Source organism: Lobosporangium transversale (assembly GCF_002105155.1).
Source record: "Lobosporangium transversale strain NRRL 3116 chromosome Unknown BCR41scaffold_15, whole genome shotgun sequence".
NCBI classification, from domain to species: domain Eukaryota; kingdom Fungi; phylum Mortierellomycota; class Mortierellomycetes; order Mortierellales; family Mortierellaceae; genus Lobosporangium; species Lobosporangium transversale.
In genome coordinates this window covers 1-17,299 of record NW_019028993.1, presented here as the reverse complement: position 1 = coordinate 17,299, position 17,299 = coordinate 1, and the positions used below count along the sequence as shown (strand labels likewise).

At 40.6% G+C, this 17,299-nt stretch overlaps 6 protein-coding genes across 6 annotated transcripts; 2 read left to right on the top strand and 4 right to left on the bottom strand.

Moving 5' to 3' along the window:
* Positions 1-111: 111 nt before the first annotated feature.
* BCR41DRAFT_370022 (hypothetical protein) lies at positions 112-1,881 on the top strand (the record flags this gene model as incomplete). Its single annotated transcript, XM_022026500.1, has 1 exon — positions 112-1,881. One exon carries the CDS (start codon positions 112-114, stop codon positions 1,879-1,881), a length of 1,770 nt encoding a protein of 589 aa, XP_021882003.1.
* Positions 1,882-2,126: 245 nt separating this feature from the next.
* BCR41DRAFT_395445 (hypothetical protein) lies at positions 2,127-3,866 on the top strand (the record flags this gene model as incomplete). The annotated part of the gene is made up of 1 exon (XM_022028733.1): positions 2,127-3,866. The coding sequence occupies one exon, from the start codon at positions 2,127-2,129 to the stop codon at positions 3,864-3,866; it is 1,740 nt and encodes a 579-aa protein (XP_021882002.1).
* A 1,081-nt stretch (positions 3,867-4,947) lies between these two features.
* Positions 4,948-6,739, bottom strand: BCR41DRAFT_395444 (male sterility protein-domain-containing protein; the record flags this gene model as incomplete). The annotated part of the gene is made up of 4 exons (XM_022028732.1): positions 4,948-5,577; positions 5,726-6,127; positions 6,217-6,499; positions 6,594-6,739. The coding sequence occupies 4 exons, from the start codon at positions 6,737-6,739 to the stop codon at positions 4,948-4,950; spliced, it is 1,461 nt and encodes a 486-aa protein (XP_021882001.1).
* Positions 6,740-8,938: 2,199 nt separating this feature from the next.
* Positions 8,939-10,797, bottom strand: BCR41DRAFT_421477 (hypothetical protein). The gene is made up of 5 exons (XM_022030029.1): positions 10,470-10,797; positions 10,300-10,376; positions 10,071-10,178; positions 9,345-9,971; positions 8,939-9,169 (listed from the first exon to the last, which is right to left on the bottom strand). Exons 1-5 carry the CDS (start codon positions 10,726-10,728, stop codon positions 8,969-8,971), a joined length of 1,272 nt encoding a protein of 423 aa, XP_021882000.1. The 5' UTR covers positions 10,729-10,797; the 3' UTR covers positions 8,939-8,968.
* Positions 10,798-11,021: 224 nt separating this feature from the next.
* BCR41DRAFT_421476 (hypothetical protein) lies at positions 11,022-12,870 on the bottom strand (the record flags this gene model as incomplete). The annotated part of the gene is made up of 5 exons (XM_022030028.1): positions 12,540-12,870; positions 12,250-12,347; positions 12,016-12,129; positions 11,326-11,883; positions 11,022-11,231 (listed from the first exon to the last, which is right to left on the bottom strand). The coding sequence occupies exons 1-5, from the start codon at positions 12,817-12,819 to the stop codon at positions 11,022-11,024; spliced, it is 1,260 nt and encodes a 419-aa protein (XP_021881999.1). The 5' UTR covers positions 12,820-12,870.
* A 230-nt stretch (positions 12,871-13,100) lies between these two features.
* Positions 13,101-15,729, bottom strand: BCR41DRAFT_421475 (hypothetical protein). Its single transcript, XM_022030027.1, has 3 exons — positions 15,618-15,729; positions 15,387-15,465; positions 13,101-15,262 (listed from the first exon to the last, which is right to left on the bottom strand). The coding sequence occupies exons 1-3, from the start codon at positions 15,671-15,673 to the stop codon at positions 13,142-13,144; spliced, it is 2,256 nt and encodes a 751-aa protein (XP_021881998.1). The 5' UTR covers positions 15,674-15,729; the 3' UTR covers positions 13,101-13,141.
* Between the last annotated feature and the right edge of the window lie 1,570 nt (positions 15,730-17,299).

Here is a 17,299-nt window from a genome sequence, read left to right as displayed (position 1 = left end):
TTTTTTTTTTTTTTCTGTAGTATAAGCAAAAACAACGGATCTCTTTCTCTCCATCCTTCTTTTCCGATAACCTCAAGCTCTTCTTTTCTCATCCACATAAATTTGACCACCATGTTTTTCCCATGGACAATCTTCATCGTCAACATCATCCTTGCCATATTTCAGTTTCTAATGATATGTGCTGTAAGTGCACTACTATCGATCTATGCACGTTATGGTGATGAGTACTCTCAGAGCGTTCGATGGTCACGACAAGGAGGCTATTATGAGATGGTCAAGACACTCTATAACTCTCGTCGCAACGCTCCAACTCGAGTCAAGTTGATCATGGTGTCGACAATTATAGTAAGCTTAGGAGCCGCTCTACTCGACAAAGGAGCCGCACATTATATCGTACCAATGTCAAGATTTAGCAAACCAAACAGTACTGTCATCATTACCGAACAATATCGGGTCCAAGGCTTGGAACAATCGTTCTTAGGGTGGTCAGGTACAGTTCGATATGGCGAAAGTGTCTCTGATGCAATGGCATCAATGATCAACAATACAAGGAATATTCCTGGAGCTATTCCAGGGTATTTATACACCACACAATTGAGTCCATACCTCGTCGCATGTGAGCAGATGAACTTGGTACTCTTCGAGGCTGCAGGCATAAATCCAAACCTGGTTTTGACAAAGGGTGGATGCCTGGATGTAAACTTCATCTTATCGGGATTTGTAGCGAACTCTAGGGAGGCTATCGCTAATGCGACTGTTGTTCAAAGGTCAGCCAACCAATGGAGCATTGTACTCCCTGGAGACCACAACATAGCAGGGATGTTTCCAAGGCTACGCATCGTATTTCAAAACGTACCTTGTTCCATAGAGGAGCTAGCATTGCCATACGATCTTACCCCAGACGAGAGCGGCATGGACCATATACCTACAACAATAACTACCAAGTGCGTACATCCTTCAGGAGATATTTCGGTTATATCACTCACCACAGCACGATTCACAACAAGGTCTATCAAATTGTTTGGCAAGGCAGTAGATGGCTTTTTTAATAACACCAGCAATCCATTTAGGAACATGGATGCTAGGATTCAGAATATCATTAAACAATTTGGCGTAGGTAGTCGGCCGTTAGTTATGGAGACTCAGATATCTGGGACCTCAATAGACGCCTTGATCTGCACTTTTGGGTATGTTGAAAGCGCCCCTCGCCCAAGATGCCTATATATCAACATCGACATGCTTGTGGCCAAGTTATCAGAGAATAACACGGACATTATATCAGCCCGCAACGGTCTACCGTTCGATGTATATGACTACCGTTGGGATACAGGATATCGGACATTTGGTTCAACCAAAGCGTTTACTATTGATCATATTCCTCTAAGAAAAAACAGCACTGGGTCTCTATTCAGTATCTTGAAACTGCAGGAGGAAACACATAATGTTGCCCAGCTCATGGCATCACTCGGTCAAAACTTTTATACAGACTATAATCAAAATCAACTCTATGTGGTTTACAACATTGCAGTCCCAGAGCCTGGCCTCGATATCCCATTGTGGCTATTGGTCCTCATAATCCTGATTATGATGACATGTTTGTGCTTGTGGGTTGCAACAGAGTACTTCCTGGACCAACAGTATACATGCTCACTCTATAGTGCCATTTCGCGTCAAATCGCGCCTCAAACCAACACTCGGGCGCCAGCGCTTATGCCAGCCAGGGCAGAACCTGTCGAATTTGTAGGGTTTGGGATCTTTCCTACTGAAAAGGACATTGAAATGGAGTCTCGCGAAAGCAGCAAAGCCTTACTAGATTCCATACAATTTGCGGAAGAAGGACCATTTGGAGATAAGAACGTGCATGACAGGCATATAGACTAAAATAACATTGCGTATTACGACTGGGCGTAGTAGTTTGTGCACACATGTATACTTCCTGCAAACAAATAAACAAAACATTGGCAAACAAAATAATCAAAACAAGGTTTCTTTTAGGATTCACGGTCTGATGACTATATAACCTTTTCTTTCTTTTTTTTTTTTTTTTTTTTTTGCCCTCTTCAACTCAACTACCCCCTCCTCTTTTCCATTTCATACACTCCTTCCATTAGATACTCTCTTCTACCATGTTCTTGCCATGGACAATCTTTGCAGTTAATGCCACCTTGGCCCTATTCCAGTTCCTGATGATTGGCACAGTAGGGTCTGTACTGTCTATATATTCGAGACTGGGCGATAAGTATGCCAACAGCATCCGATGGACACGACAGGGAGGGTATTTGGAAATGATCAAGTCACTATACAACTCTCATGGAGCGACCCCCAATCGAGTCAAGGCGGTGATGGTGGCGACACTCTTAATAAGCTTAGCAGCCAGTTTGTTGGATAAAGGTGTCGCACATTTTATCAATCCAGCAGCGAGACCAGGCAAGACTAACACAACAATGGTTGTCACCCGACAAGCCATCAACCCAGGCCGAGTGTATCACTTTGGTGGATGGGCAGGTGTCGCCCGGAATGACGAGAGCATCGTAGAGATTATGGCGTCGATGATCAATAGCACTCGAAATATTCCGAATGCTGTTAGTGGACGGACCTACACGCCACGTTTGACGCCGTATGATTCCCTTTGCGATTTCTTTGATTTGACAGTATTAGGACTACCGGGGACTTCTTGGGAACACCCGAAGCTTGCACTGATGAGCGGCGGCTGCTCAGCTCTTCACATTCACTTTTTTAATTTCCCCTTGGACTTTGAAGTAGAAAAAGCAACAGTAACACAATCGTCCGAAGACCAACATCGGTGGACCATTGTCTTCCCTGGGACATGGAATATAGAAGAGTCACTTTTGGGAGCTATGCATAGCTTTCAAGGGCGTGATTGTGAAGCTAGCGAAACCTATGCCGGCCAAGATTATACAGACCAAGTGGACCAACTAGATACCTCTCTGTTGACGGAAATGACCAAATGTATACTAAGCACAGGGGACGTCATTGTCTTGTCCATCGGCACTGTTCGGTTTTCAGTAGCCGAGGCTGAAGAGTTTGAAACAACGACCGCCACAATGTTCAGTGATCGAATGAGTATTTTTCAAGATATGGCCACTGATATTCGCACGGCCATCAAGAAGTACGGGTATGAAGAATACCCTTTACTCATGGAGGTCCAGGCTTCTGGAACCAGTTTCGATATTCTCGCGTGTACATTCTTTATGCGTGCGAGCAGGCCACGCCCAAGTTGCATTTTTGCCAATATCAATTCACAGATCATAAGGCCACGGAAGAATGACACTGATATCGCAACAGCACTAAATGGTCGGCCATTCGGGGGATTCAAAAGAACTACATTTTCTGAAAAAGCCACTAGTGCAATCCGTATCCAAAAGCTTCCTATAGCTGACGAAAATGGTTCAGTAGCACCAACTAATATTTCACAGATACGCGTAGACACTGCAGCGGCAACTGGGTACATGGCTTCACTTGGCCAGAATTTCTATGCAGATTACAACCAGAGTCAACTCTATGTTCTGTACGATACATTAGATATGGAACTAGGACTAGACATCCCATTATGGCTTTTGATCACAGTGGGGACTCTCATGGGGCTATGCATGTGCGTGTGGGCCGCGACAGAAATGTTGCTAGACGAGAAGTATACAAGTTCCTTTTTCAAGATTACTTCGATGCAGCTGAAATCCCATACCAATATCATAGCACCAGCACTGTTACCATCTAAAATGGATCCATTGGAATTGGCAGGAGTCAGAGCTTTTCCGGAATTAAGCGAGGAAGAGACAGAGGTCGGAAGTGACAAAGCTTTACTTCAAGACATACAAAAAGTAGATAGTAGTACTGATTCTCAGTGATTCTTTACATACATTTCCTTACTTTGGAACTCGAGTACAAATGCCATTATGCTGTACAACCAGCAGCAGGGATTAACAAGTGTACACATGTATATATGACAAATAAACAAAACAACAGCCCAACATTTCCCAAACAAAGCTCAGGGCGAAGAATCTTTGTCCTTTAAAGTTCATCAAAACAAAAAAAAAAAAAAAAAAAAAAAAAAAAATAGATGTGAATATAGATATGTATACTGTACATTGGCAGACTCACAGAGGATGCTTGACTCCATGCTTATCCAACAATTAACACAAAGCGGCAAACTCTTCTTGAATCAATTCAATCGATGTGAGAACAGAAGCCAAATAACTCAAGAATAGTATATATAAATGTTCGCGTACCTTTTCACTCACTTAATTTAAGAAATTATTACTATTATTATTATTATTATTATTATTATTGTTGTTGTTGTTGTTGTTGTTATCGTTGTTGCTGTTGTTGTTGTTGTTGGGTGCAAGGCTTTTGCTCTACCCCTTCTATTGTAGCCTATCCGTTCCTATAGCTTGCTTGCTTGCCCTACAAAAGCACAATCAACTGCTGAGCAAATACGGCCTTTTGAAGATCTACAATCTACTCAATTCAAACCCTCTTTAGGCTTATAAAGTTTGTATAAAAATAGAAAAAAAATCCGTGCCATACGGATGGTGTCACTTGGGCTTTTTGCATGATCAACTGTACAGATTCAGCTTTCAACATAGTTTATTACTTCATCTTTTGAGAATAAAACCATTGAGTTAACTGTGTGGCTCATCTGGTAATTTGTAGTTGCAGATCGTGTCTATGGCAGGCTAATAGTAGATATTAAATTGTGGATTAGCCCTTCACCAAGGTATATACTTCAGGGTATCCAGAACAAGTAGCAAATCTTTACCGCAATTCTACATCTCCAATAGCGCCAATTCTTTTTTTTTTTTTTTTTTTTTTTGCATCTTCTTGCCTTTAGGGAGAACTAAGTGTTAAGAGCATAAAGAAATCCCAACTTCCAGAGAACTACTTTTAATGCATGCATAGTGTTTCAATAAATAGATATCCAAATGGATACTAAAGCCTAGGGGCGTTCTTCTTGGCTGTTGATTCAGGGTCTTCTTCTCTCCCTATGCCTAATTCTGAGCGCAATGCAGCTGGGTATTCAATCACAATGGACCTGTCGACCTTCTCACCCAAAATAAACGTTTGTACGCCTGCATTGTAGTCCTCCATGTACTTGTGCCAATCTATGCCTCTTCTGAGATGACTCTTGAGCTCTACAGGAGCAGCATCGTCGAGGGCCAATGTATTGTTCACGTCATAGTGCCACTGGAACGTGAAAATGCTTTTTAAAGCTATGGGCAGAGTTTTTACCCAGGAGATACGGGCTTTAAGCTTTCTATCTCCTTCGTGTTGAACTAAAGTTTGGAGCTGGTCTCCAAAGTGGACATCAAATCGACGTTTGAATTCTGCGCCAGGACAAAGCTCGAATCGGATGTCACTTGAGACTCGTCGACATGGCCGTTTAACCGCGCGCCAGCACGCAGTCACATACATACCGAAGGTACGCCAATTGGTGGGATTAATGCACTTAATACCAATATGATATATGGGCGGCCCTGCGAGTGTGCCATCAGCAGTCGTGGCTGAAAGTAGGGTCGTTTTAGTTACAATATCGACGGGTATTAGGTCCGACTCAGCGGTCTATGATGTTATTGTGCAAAGACAGAAACCTTCGTTAATATCCGACCTTGAGTTTAGTGAATATTACCTCCTTGTTTTCTGTCTCCTAGTTGTTTACCTCAGAACCGATCTATTCTTGAACTTGGCCGAGGGCGTAAGCCGTGATTACTCTGTTGGCTCCAACGTGGCCTTCTACCCAACCAGGAACCGGTACCTGACAAGCAGCAGAAACTATGGAAGAATGGACAATGACAATAGGGAGAGCCATGTCTTTGTATCGTTTTATAATCAAAGCTTCCACCAAGCATTTGGCGAATATGTATGTGCTGGGATAGGACTTGAGGACAACAGATTTTTCATAGTCTCTTATCTCTTCGTCGGACATCTTAGTGGACAGCATTTCAAAAATACTTTCTAGGTCATTGTCAAATACCATAGGATAGTTGGTTTCTTCATTATGTGGACCAACTATGGGTGCATTGACTGAGCAACTCGAAATATGAACAGCAGCAGCTAAATTTCTGCAGCCCTTGGCAATCTCAATTATTTGAAGTGGGCCTTTTGTATTTGCCTAAAAGAAAAAAAAGTCATTTACTGCGCGTTGTTTGTCGAGTATTTCCGCTGTTGTATTTTTTTTTTGTTTTTTTATATTTTTTTTACCTCAAGTGCAGTGTTTAACGAGTCATCAAGCCTCACAGAACCAGCGCAGTCCAAGAAAACCGTAGTATCTTCCCGAACCATGGCTATATCCTTGTCTGTGAGCTCCAAGTGACAGACAGAAATGTTCCCTTTAAGAGGCACTATCTTACTGACAATCTTTTCTTGGAACTCTTGTGCACTTGAGAATTGAGCCTTTAAGATATCAAACACTCCACTATCAACTACTTCTTCAATGCGATCCTTCATAGTATTGCCTTCTGATACCCTGATCAATAAGTAAATCCTGATGTTTCCATAAAAAAAAGGAACTATTAGCGTCTGTTTCTCAATCAAAAAGCCTGATGTGCTTGGAGAATAAAAAAACTAGAGACATCTACTTTGTGATTTGTGGGAAGGAACGGAATAACTTCTCCAGGATGGACTTGCCAACGGATCCTGTGGCGCCTGTCAAGAATATGACCGTGTTTTTGTTGTAAAATTCTATGGCTTTTGCAGGCCTATACTTGTGATGTGGAGGCGACATTTTTTTTTTTTTTTTTTTTTTTTTAAAAATAAAAAAAAAAAAAAAAAATAGTGAGAATAAAAAGATTATTCTTTGTTTCGATGACCTACCCTCTAAAGGGCGGTATGTTAAGAGAAAATGGTGATCAAGTATATACGAGAGGGTCTGCCGTGGAAAAAAACGGAAATTCTATACTCCTTTTATTCGTTTGTGCCTACAGTCGATAGAGCTGTTCTTTCTATCCAAAATGCACATAGACATCTAGCAGGAACATACTCAGGACAGGGAGTTGTTTACTGACCTTAAAAACCAACTAGTGACGTTCCTGTGAAGAGCTTAGAGTAGGCCACATGATTTTTATCACTGAGATCAATTATGTCTTGAAGAGGTACCAATGCCAGCAGAGCTTTTTTTTTTGATAACAAGGACTTTCAGGGAACCAATGCTTGCAAAGTTAAAAAGCTATAAAAAAAAAAAAAAAAAAAAAAAGATTCCCAAAACGAGGTGCAAGAATACTATTTTCAACACACAATGCCCTGATATCGCACTAACCGCTACGAGTCAACTTCTCAACGGGAATAGAATCTCATATTCCCTCATAGGCCTACCATGGAATATGGTGACTATTAAAAGTTTACGCATTATTTATTTTATTTATTTATTTCTCCCTCCCTTTCTTTGAACAGAATGTGTTGTGGTAAAGTTGAGCAGAAATCCGTATGGCGTTTGAGGTTAGCACTGATCATATTATACACAATGATTCTGTCCGCATGTTGCATTTGATTGTTATTTCTACTTGAGTTTTTATTGTTATCTATGGATCATATCTTAGAGTCCTTTTTTCCCTTGCTCTTGTTACTGTGAACGTTTTGTAGTTACATTCGTCACATGTGTCTACATAGCTGCAAATATATTGAACTAGTTTATTTGCTGCGCAGTACTGGCTCGCATAAATTAGTATAAAAGACCCTCGTTACTGCACTGAACTGGACTCAGATGGCACAATAAAATATTTGATCTTTCCCAGACTTACCACTGATTGTTACTATTTGCAGTCACCTTTCATGATCGAATCATATTTCAGGGACCAACGGTAAAGTCGACTGATATTGACCTCTAAAAATTGTTACGCCCACAGTCAAGAACCACGGTAGGTCAATCATGGTTTGGAGCTGTATGGCCTAGGGTGGGCCAGATTACTTGGCCAGGATCGAGTCTACGCTAGACTCTGAGTTGTATTCCCACATCCTCCTCGACGAGCTATTGCCAGCTGGCACCAGCGTTGATGCGGAGCAATCTTTATCCGAACAAGTCAACGATCCCAAGCATACCGCCAAGAGAGTCACGGGTTGTTTTACCTACATTGGGTTAACGAAAGCGTCACGAAGAATTCTGCTATACCCTTCCAATCCATTCGATCCCAACTTTATAAGGAGATTGTGGGCGCATTTGAAAAGGGAAATCCATGGATATGGGGTCATTTTAGAAATTTTAGAAACTCTGAGGAAGAGTGGACCGGGCATGGGAGGAGGAGATGCCAATGGAGCACCTTGAACAACCTGAAGCCATCGTTTTATCCTCCGAGACTGGATTCGGTTGAATAGTTTGCATTGGGGCGTGGGTCCAATGCAATCGAGGAGCCTACCGGTCCAGGTCTTTGGAACTACAGGATTATTGTGGATTCACTCAAGGCGCCGCTGCTATCAGTGCTCCTGTTCTTGAGCTTGATCCCTACAAGGTCAAACCATCGAACACAAATAATGTAGTTGTATATAACTTTAAATAGGGTTAAATTCATTCCATCACTGTTACTTAACCAGATGATGTGCTTGTACTGCCTGAGCGTAACATGTCAATTCAGGCTGAAGTGGCTAATTGATGTGGGATTTATTATGATCATGTGAGAGACTCATCACCAACCTCAACGTTTCTTTGTTCCTAGTATAAAAGTCAACCAGAATAAAGTCCTTTATCCACATCTCTAGCTCTTATTTCGAAGATAGGAGCACCAAACAAAATACCAAGAGTTTAGGCTCTTTTTGTATCAACGAAACAACCCGAGTATATATATAGAAACTTTTATATACCTACTTCACCTCTACTTCCTCTTTTCCTTTATATGGATCACTGTTTTACGTTTTCGAAGGTAATAAAGCCAAGGGAAGTGTGAGATCTTCTGTTTCCTTTTTTTTTTTTTTTTTTTTTTTTTTTTTTCCTTCTCTCAATTACTAGACATGATACTTCAAAATGCTATCGAAGTTCCAGAGAAGCTGTATTGCCCTTGACTTCAACCCTCGGCAGTGGTGGTGGTTCCGCGCCGTCCCAGGAAACAAAACCTTCCATCCTACTGCCATTGGATATTTGAAGTGTGGTGTATGATTCTGGGGATTGCAGCTTTGGTGGACTTGTAGATGTAGTGGCTACCGAGAAGTGTCCATAAAACTGATTCGGCTTTTTTGTTGTTGTTGTTGTTGTTGTTGTTGTTGTTGTTGTAGTTGTCATTGATGTTGTGAAAGATGTATAAAAATGTATAAGTATAACATAATGGTTTATGGTTAGTCGCTTTGATAATCAGAGGTGGATGTAATTAGAATTTTACGCTCATCTCATCAATCGGAAGCTTTACCATATCAAGATGTGCAAGCCCTGTATCAGATGTAACCTGGATATCCAACGCCCGGTTCCTGGACGTATTCAACCGCATGTCCACATCCTTCCCTGCTCTAGCTCTTACGACGCCTTCGACTGCTGTACTCGCAGCCTTCAATTGTCCAGAAGGTGCATCAATTCGAAGCTCCCTATCTACCTTGACATTCGTAATGGACACATCCCCATTTCTGGCCTTGATGATAAAATCATTCTCAAGATGTATTTGAGAAAAATAGCCCAAGTCGACCTGCACATTCCCTTTAAATGAATTTTCAATCTCAATGGTTTTATACGTTGTCCATATTCGAGGGAACATGATCTCGACCCGGACAAAAGTCTCTCCCCCGGATTGAAGAGCTTTATCGATCTCAGCATCCGACATTTGAAGAAAGATAGTTGCTTCGGCTGTTGAGAGTACATGGTTGAGGACTAAGGAAGTGGCTAGCCCCTCGAGTAACTCTGGTGTGGAAGCATTCAAGGATGCGCCAATGAGGATGTTTTTTTTTTTAATAACCCCACCGGTTTCACCTTTGCGATTGCCGCTATTAGAGTTACTGTCGCGGTCACCATCTCTATAAGTTTTACTGATGACAATATCACCGGACTAAATTTTTAGAGCAAAAATGCTGCGTTAGACAAGATGTCCAAAAGAAGTCAGGTGTAAAAAAAAATAATGATAATGATAATAGCATCAAAAGCTTACAATCCCATAACCAAGCTTGATGGATAGGCTTTTATACTTTTCTGAGTTAATGACTAGGAGGGACTGGTATGGACCCTCATAGAAAAGATAATGGAAGAAAATATATGCCTGCAATAATAATCAGAGAAGCACCATTGGATCTTAATAATGGTATGATAATACAAATAAATAAATAAATAAATAAACTCCATCTTTTGTAGTCATTAACAAGTCTCTATGAATACATTACCACTAGACCCAACATAAATGCAATGGTGCACCAGGTCGCAATACGAGCACAAAATTCTCCAAAATCATATCTTATCACTATATAATCGATACACAATCATTTCAAAAGGTAAGAAAAAAAGGCGTTTTTCTTTGCCAATTTAGATCTTTAAAAAACATATTCGACTTAACTGTACACCATTTTCTTAACAGCTTCCTGAATGGTGTATAGGAAGCCAGGTTCTTGCTCGAAAACAGGCGGGCCTGAAAACCTTACTCGCCTTTGGTCAGCATTCCTGAATAACGGTAAAGACTCGGGATCAGTGCTGTTGTTGTTGTTGGTGTTGTTGTTGCTGTTATTGATCCTATTTGCAGGACTAACGGATGAATATGATGGAGGAGAGTTATTAGAGTACGCTGGCGGCTCCTGTTGATTGCTGTGATTATCCATTCGATGAAATATTTTACAGGATGGAGGAAGGTGAGTATATTGAAAGCTCCGAGGAAGAAGGAAGGAGAAATGAAAATATAAACAAAAAAGAGAAAGGGGGTCAAAAGGGAAGACGAGGGTCTTATGGTTCACTAAGAAGCAGTCCTGGGCTTAGCAATGCAGGCGGCTTTGTCACACAAGACAAAGCTTATTTTCATCACATGACCGTTTATTTGACAAAGCAATAGAGCTACGAAGTAAGAAAAAAAGATTCTCTTCCGCAAAAAAAAAAAAAAAAAAAAAAAAAAAACAGATTAATCCCATCCTCGAAGCTTTAGCATAGCTGCGCTACCCTTGATCTCGACTCGCGGCAGAGGTGCTGGTTCTATACCATTTAAGGATACAAATCCTTCAATTTTATGATCATTGGAAGTTTGGAAAATGGTGAACTTTTCTGGAGCATCCATCACTGGTCTAACACTAGACGTCGCTACAACCGAGAAGTGCCCATAAAATTGATTCGGCTAATTTTTTATGGAGTGGAAGATATAAAATTAAGAAGTTGATTAAATCGTTCCTGATGAGCCAAAAATAATTCAAGTTATTAAAGGAACTTACCAAATCAAGAAGTGCTTGACCGGTTTCGGAGGTGACTTGAACGTCCAACGAGGGATTCCATGATGTACTCAATTGCATATCAATATCTCTCAATGCTCTAGCTTTGACCACACCCTCCACTGTAGCGCTAGAGACCTTCAGGTGCCCATGAGGTGCGTCCAATCGTAGCTCATGATTAACTTTAGCATTCTTAACCAGCACATCCCCAAGTTTGGATCTGATAATCAAGTCTCCTTGTAGAGCTGTCTTGTCCAAGTCAACATAGATTTTGCCGTCGTATGCATTGTCGATCTCAATACTCTGGTATTGAAGCCTATGGTATGGGATCTCAACCTTAACTTTGACCTGTGCCTCTGTTCCAGATTGAAGAGCTCTATCAATATCAGCATCAGACATTTGAAAAGCAACCTTGAATTCGGCACGTAATGCCGCAGAGTCAAGTCCCGAAGATGTGCTCAGCTGGTTTGATAGCTCCAATGTGGAGACATAAGAGGACGAACTAACAAGAACGTTTCTTTGTGAGCTACTCTTGGCTTGAGTGATGACAATATCCCCAGTCTGTATTTTTTTTTTTTTTTTTTAAAAAAAATAAAGATTAGTTATAAAAACAAAAAAAAAAAAAAAAAAAAAAAGAGGGGGAGGGGGGACTTTTCCTGATCTAAAGGCTGTAGAAATAAAATAAACACTTACAATTCCATGACCAAGCTTGAGCACAAAATTCGGGTATTTCACTGGGTCGAACTCCTGTTGAGTTCCAACTGTTTCTTTGCCTTTAGAGATTACAGCCTTGGTGACACCAAGTACCTATGTTTATTTTGGTAGTGAATATTACAATGAAGTATGAGTTAACCAGCGTCTTTTTTTTTTTTTTTTTTTTTTTTTTTCGTTCATTAAAAAACAAATAAATAAAAATCCATTTCTTACAACGAGTACTGCAATCACAACAATGGCAATGATTCCAAAGATGGTACAACTGTATGGAGAACACAAATATCGTAATTCTTTCATCAAATGCTTTATCCCTTCAATACGCACACAATTACCAAAAAAAAAAAAAAAAAAAAAAAAAAATGGAAAGTGGGAAGTAGATAGAACATTGGTAACGTTAGTCTATTATAAAACGAGACAATCAAGTCCATGTGGCCAAAAGCACTCACAAAAATAAAATAATAAAACAGTATTAAAAAAAAAAAAAAAAAAAAAAAAAAACTCACTGCGTCCTTTCTCACGGAAAGTATCCCCAAGCTTACGACCAAAGCTTGGTTCTGTACGATCTCGCAAGGGGACACTTCTGGTTGTTGGATCACTGCGTCTCATCAAGGGCTCAGTTTCATCATTAGGAATTGATGGGTATAACGAATCTGAGTCTTGAGAGTATGATGGTGGTGGGTTGCCTTCAGGACCTGAAGTCACTGGAATTATTGTAGAATCTTGTTGCTGCTGCTGCTCTCTATTGCCGTGAGTAGCGGGCACTTTTGAGTTGCTGAGTTGCATTGTATTAAAAAGATGATTAATGGATACAGAAATTATATGAAAAGAGAAAAACAGAACTGGAGCGGATAGAGTGCTTTTATAGTTTTTTTTTTTTTTTTTTTTTTTGAGGGCAGAAATAGGGGGAGGGATGAAAAGGGCAATTATGCACTTGTAATGTTTGGCAATGGGTAACACAGAATACTCACGCCGCTTTTTTTTTGCTTCTTGGCATTTTCTTTTTGGAAACCGCAGCAATATCCCATTACTATTTGAGGCAGACATGATGAGGTTCCACTGTTTAGCGCAAACTTTATTAGTTATTATCTTTTTTTTTACGCCCAGATCAAGGAAGTTCCTGAATCAACGGCTTATTACTCGATGCATGATTGGGGATCTCTTGGCCAAGGTCCCCAAAATGCTCTCTGCTCAGAAGCGTTTTAGATTCTCTATTGGCTTGACTGACCTGACTAGGGATCTCAATCCTTTGTTGTTCCATCATTTTCCTGATACTCTCTAGCTCCTTGGTCCAGCCAACCATCTCTTGTCGTATCCGAAGCTGTGTCATAAGCACTTCCGCCCTCACCCGATCAAGCCTGTCCGTCTTCAGGAACCACTCCTCTGACAGCAAATATGATTCATAAAACTCTAGTTTCTTATACAGACGTAACAGCCATGATTTCGAAAACATTTTAGGAGTTCGTGCACCTGAGACACCCGTGTCAGCATTAACAGCACGCTGATGTTGCCTCGATATCTTTGGTTTTGACTCGATCTGTGTCTCTAGTTGTATGATAGGATCGAAGGTCTGTTTTATCTCTCGGATACTCCTTAAACATCTAGAAGGCTGAGTAAGGAGTAATGCCAAGTCTTGAAGCAAAAGCGAAAGCATATCGAGTCGCAGAGTATCGCCTTTCCAAAGCTTCGAATCAAGACTAGATGTCTGAACGACTGCAAGAGTAGTTTCAAAATCATACACCTCCAGCGCTTGTTGAGGCGTAGTCAACCTTGTCGCTGCGGCTTCGGTGGAAGGCGCTACAGCTGCATCTGCAGCTGCAGATTTTGCTGAGGAATCACCGTTTGACGTAATCGTTGGTTGTACAGAAACGGATGCACGCTTTTTGAGCGATGAAGAAGTAGGGATAGTTGAGGTGGGTGAATAGAAGGGACAAAGGTCAAAAATATATGCAAGTGTTTGCTCTGGTTCTTCTAAGAGATCACCATTCAGCACTCGACTGGTAGCAGCGTAAGCAAATATGAGCGCACTGATGTGATAAATCAATGAAGGATGAGGTGGTTTTATCAAGCTTGGTAATCCTGCCTTGACGGCCATTAGGTCTTGTTGTTCGGAAGCATCTTGAATAAGGGAACGATGAGGACGCAGAAGGGCTTCTTCATCCAACACCCACTTCTCCAGAAATCTTCCTGAGGTAGTGAGAATATTTGTCGCCCGATTGGATAGATTACTAGGTTCAGATGAAGCAGTAGCATGAATGGATCCAGCATTCAATCGTTTAAACTCTTCTTTGTTTGTAATCTCTTCTGTATCCGGAACTGTCGATTTTTTTAAATGACCGGTATTTTCTGCTTCAATTTCCCACCACGGCCGCCAGATTGGGATCAACTCTGATATCTCTGCATCGCGAATGGCCCGCAAATCCTCTACGTCTAGCTCTGCTAGTATAGCGGGGTTGTTGTTGTTATTGTCGTTGCTGCTACGATCACGTTTCTTGAGGCTCTCATCTCCTCTGCGCAGCGTCTCTCCCATCTCTTGCAACAGTTCCCTTGCCTCTTGCTCTTCTTCTTGGCCAGTATCGTTGTTGATTTCGCCATCGCCTTCTTCACCAATGCTTTCATTGGATGTACCGCCTTTATTTAGTTCTGTGATCATGAACATCTCCTGAAATTCTTGTTGCTCCTCCAAACTTAATCGCGCCCATATATTCACGAACGATTCTTTATCTAGATCTACGCCACGAAACCTATCGATCAAATCTTGATGTTCTTTCTCCAACATTCGTTTAATCTCTTCTTCATGTTCAGTGAGATGGGCTGGTGTATCCACGCCTTCTAGTTCATGTTCTTTTAATGACCATTTCCGTCGTTCTTCGATCTGCTCTTCCTCAATTGCCTTGCGGATTAGCGCATCTCGCTCCTGTTGCGTCAGTTTCCTCCGCAAGGTAGTAGCAGTAGTACCAGTAGTAGTAGGGGCACTGCTCTGTTTATCATGATCTTGCCCTTGTTTTTGTTGATTTTGTTGTTGATGATGATGATATTGATTCTGCAAATTTTCCATCAGCTCTTCCTCTGACATGTCCATCCTTTGTTCCTCCTCTATTGCCTGTTTCTCGAACCGATCCAAGATCCTAAGCATATTTTTTCGATCCTCTGTTTGAATCGTAGGATTTGACTGCAGCTCACTCATTACAGAATCTTTGTAGAATGACTCTGTGCACTGAGTGTGAGACTAGGTATATCATTATAGAAATCAAAGCTTTTTTGTAAGGATTTTTTTTTTTTTTAAAAAAAAAAAAAAAAAAAAAAAAAAAAATGGAAATATAATAAAACAAATTAATATTTTTTTAATTTACCTGATCCTTATAACATATCACAGAGCAGTATCGTAGATTACATCTTGGACAGATGTATTTGTAGGGGTTGACTTTGCAGCTAGTATTTTTTTTTATTTTTTTTTTTAGTCAGCCTTCAATGTCAAATTCCGAGGCAAGACAAAAAAAAAAAAAAAGTAGAATAACCTGTTGATTATCTTTACACTTTTTATTTTATATAATAACGTAATAGCACTTTTATAAATGACTTACATTCCACAAGGATAGATGTTTTCAACAACTGTACGATGTTTCCTTGGGACGACCATTGTTGATTTAAGAATGAAATGAAATATGAAATGGGAAGTTTTTGTGTAGTTCAGGACGAAGTTCATGTCAGAGATCTGAGCCTGAAGAGAAAGGGCGTGATGTTTTGGTTTCCAGCACGTGCTGGAAGAAAACGAGCACAAACCTATTGCCCATACAGCACAAGCTGATTGCCCATACAGCACAAGCTGATTGCCCAAACAGCGCGAACCTGTTCTGAAACAGCATGAACCTGTTCTGAAACAGCACAAACCTTTTCTAAAACAGCGCGAACCTGTTCTGAAAACAGCACAAACCTATTGCACAAACAGCGCTAACCTGAAGAAAAAGCATACAGGCTTAAAAAAATCCACAATCATTTGCATGCATAACAGGCTTCTTCTCTTTTCGCACTACCATTACCATTGCCATTACCATTACCATTGCCATTACCATTACCATTGCCATTGTCATTCTCATTCTCATTCAATTCTCAGAGAACCTTCTGCATCATCCCTATAAACACGCTTAATACCACGAACAGTTGACAGATTAACTTTATTTGTCTGATCTTGTCTCACAAAGCGGCCATGTACTTTAATAATTCAGTAAATGCTCGGCATCTCTGCCTCTGCTTTCTCTTTATTACTAATGTTGACTATATATAGTCAAAGCCAACTTCTACTTCCATAGCTAGGCTTCTATATCTCTATATCTCAAAGATCTTAAAGACCAATAATCATCGTCTGTGACGCCAAGTAACACTGATACAATTGTACTAGATTCTTCTCTTGCCACTCTTTTTGGGCTTAGTAAAAGAAGTCTTGCCCTGGCTTAGCAATGCTGAAGTCCCTATCCCTCAGGCACCATGGTTGTCACTCCGTGGAATATATACTTTATTCTTGAGGCAGATGTTAAGTGTAAGTCATTAAAAATGGTATGAGAAAAAGCTTTTTATCATTTATTTCTTCAACCGGCATGGCGATACAGCATATTCTCATCGGGATATCAAAGTAAAATTTAAACATAATGCCATGTTAAAGTTGCTCTCTGGCCTATCCAATGTCCTATTAGTTGACTTGTCTTCTCTCAAGAACGCTCTCATAAAGAAAGGGGTGAAACGCGCCCGACATCTGCTTGATCAATACATTCTTTGAAATTGATGAGTGGTTTGTAAATCCTCTAGATATTAGCTTCGAGAATTAATAGATGAAGAATTACCACATTACGATGAGTAATCAGAAAAAAAGCTGCAAAGTCAAAGGAAGATGTCCTTATGTCATCACAACGGCCTGGGCCTCCGTCTGAGCATTAAAATATAGCGAGTTTCATTGATGGAGTCCAAAATATAGACGCATCTTTCAGAATAAAGCTAAAACTTAATATTGCCAATCACTTTATACTACTTTCACAAGTAGTGGACAAAATACAACACTGTTGACGCGCAGTGTAGATAAAAACGCTTAATTTATTTCATTGTAAGTCTAACAAAGTCCGAATCTTCTCAAAGCTGTGACTAAAAATGATGTTGCGCACATTTCGATCACTGAGGTTGGTCCTAAGTGGAGAGAGGACTAGCCCTGCCTTACTGAACAAACGCTCAGACTCAGTTTGATGTGACTGGATACAGAGGTACGAGCGCGCAAGTG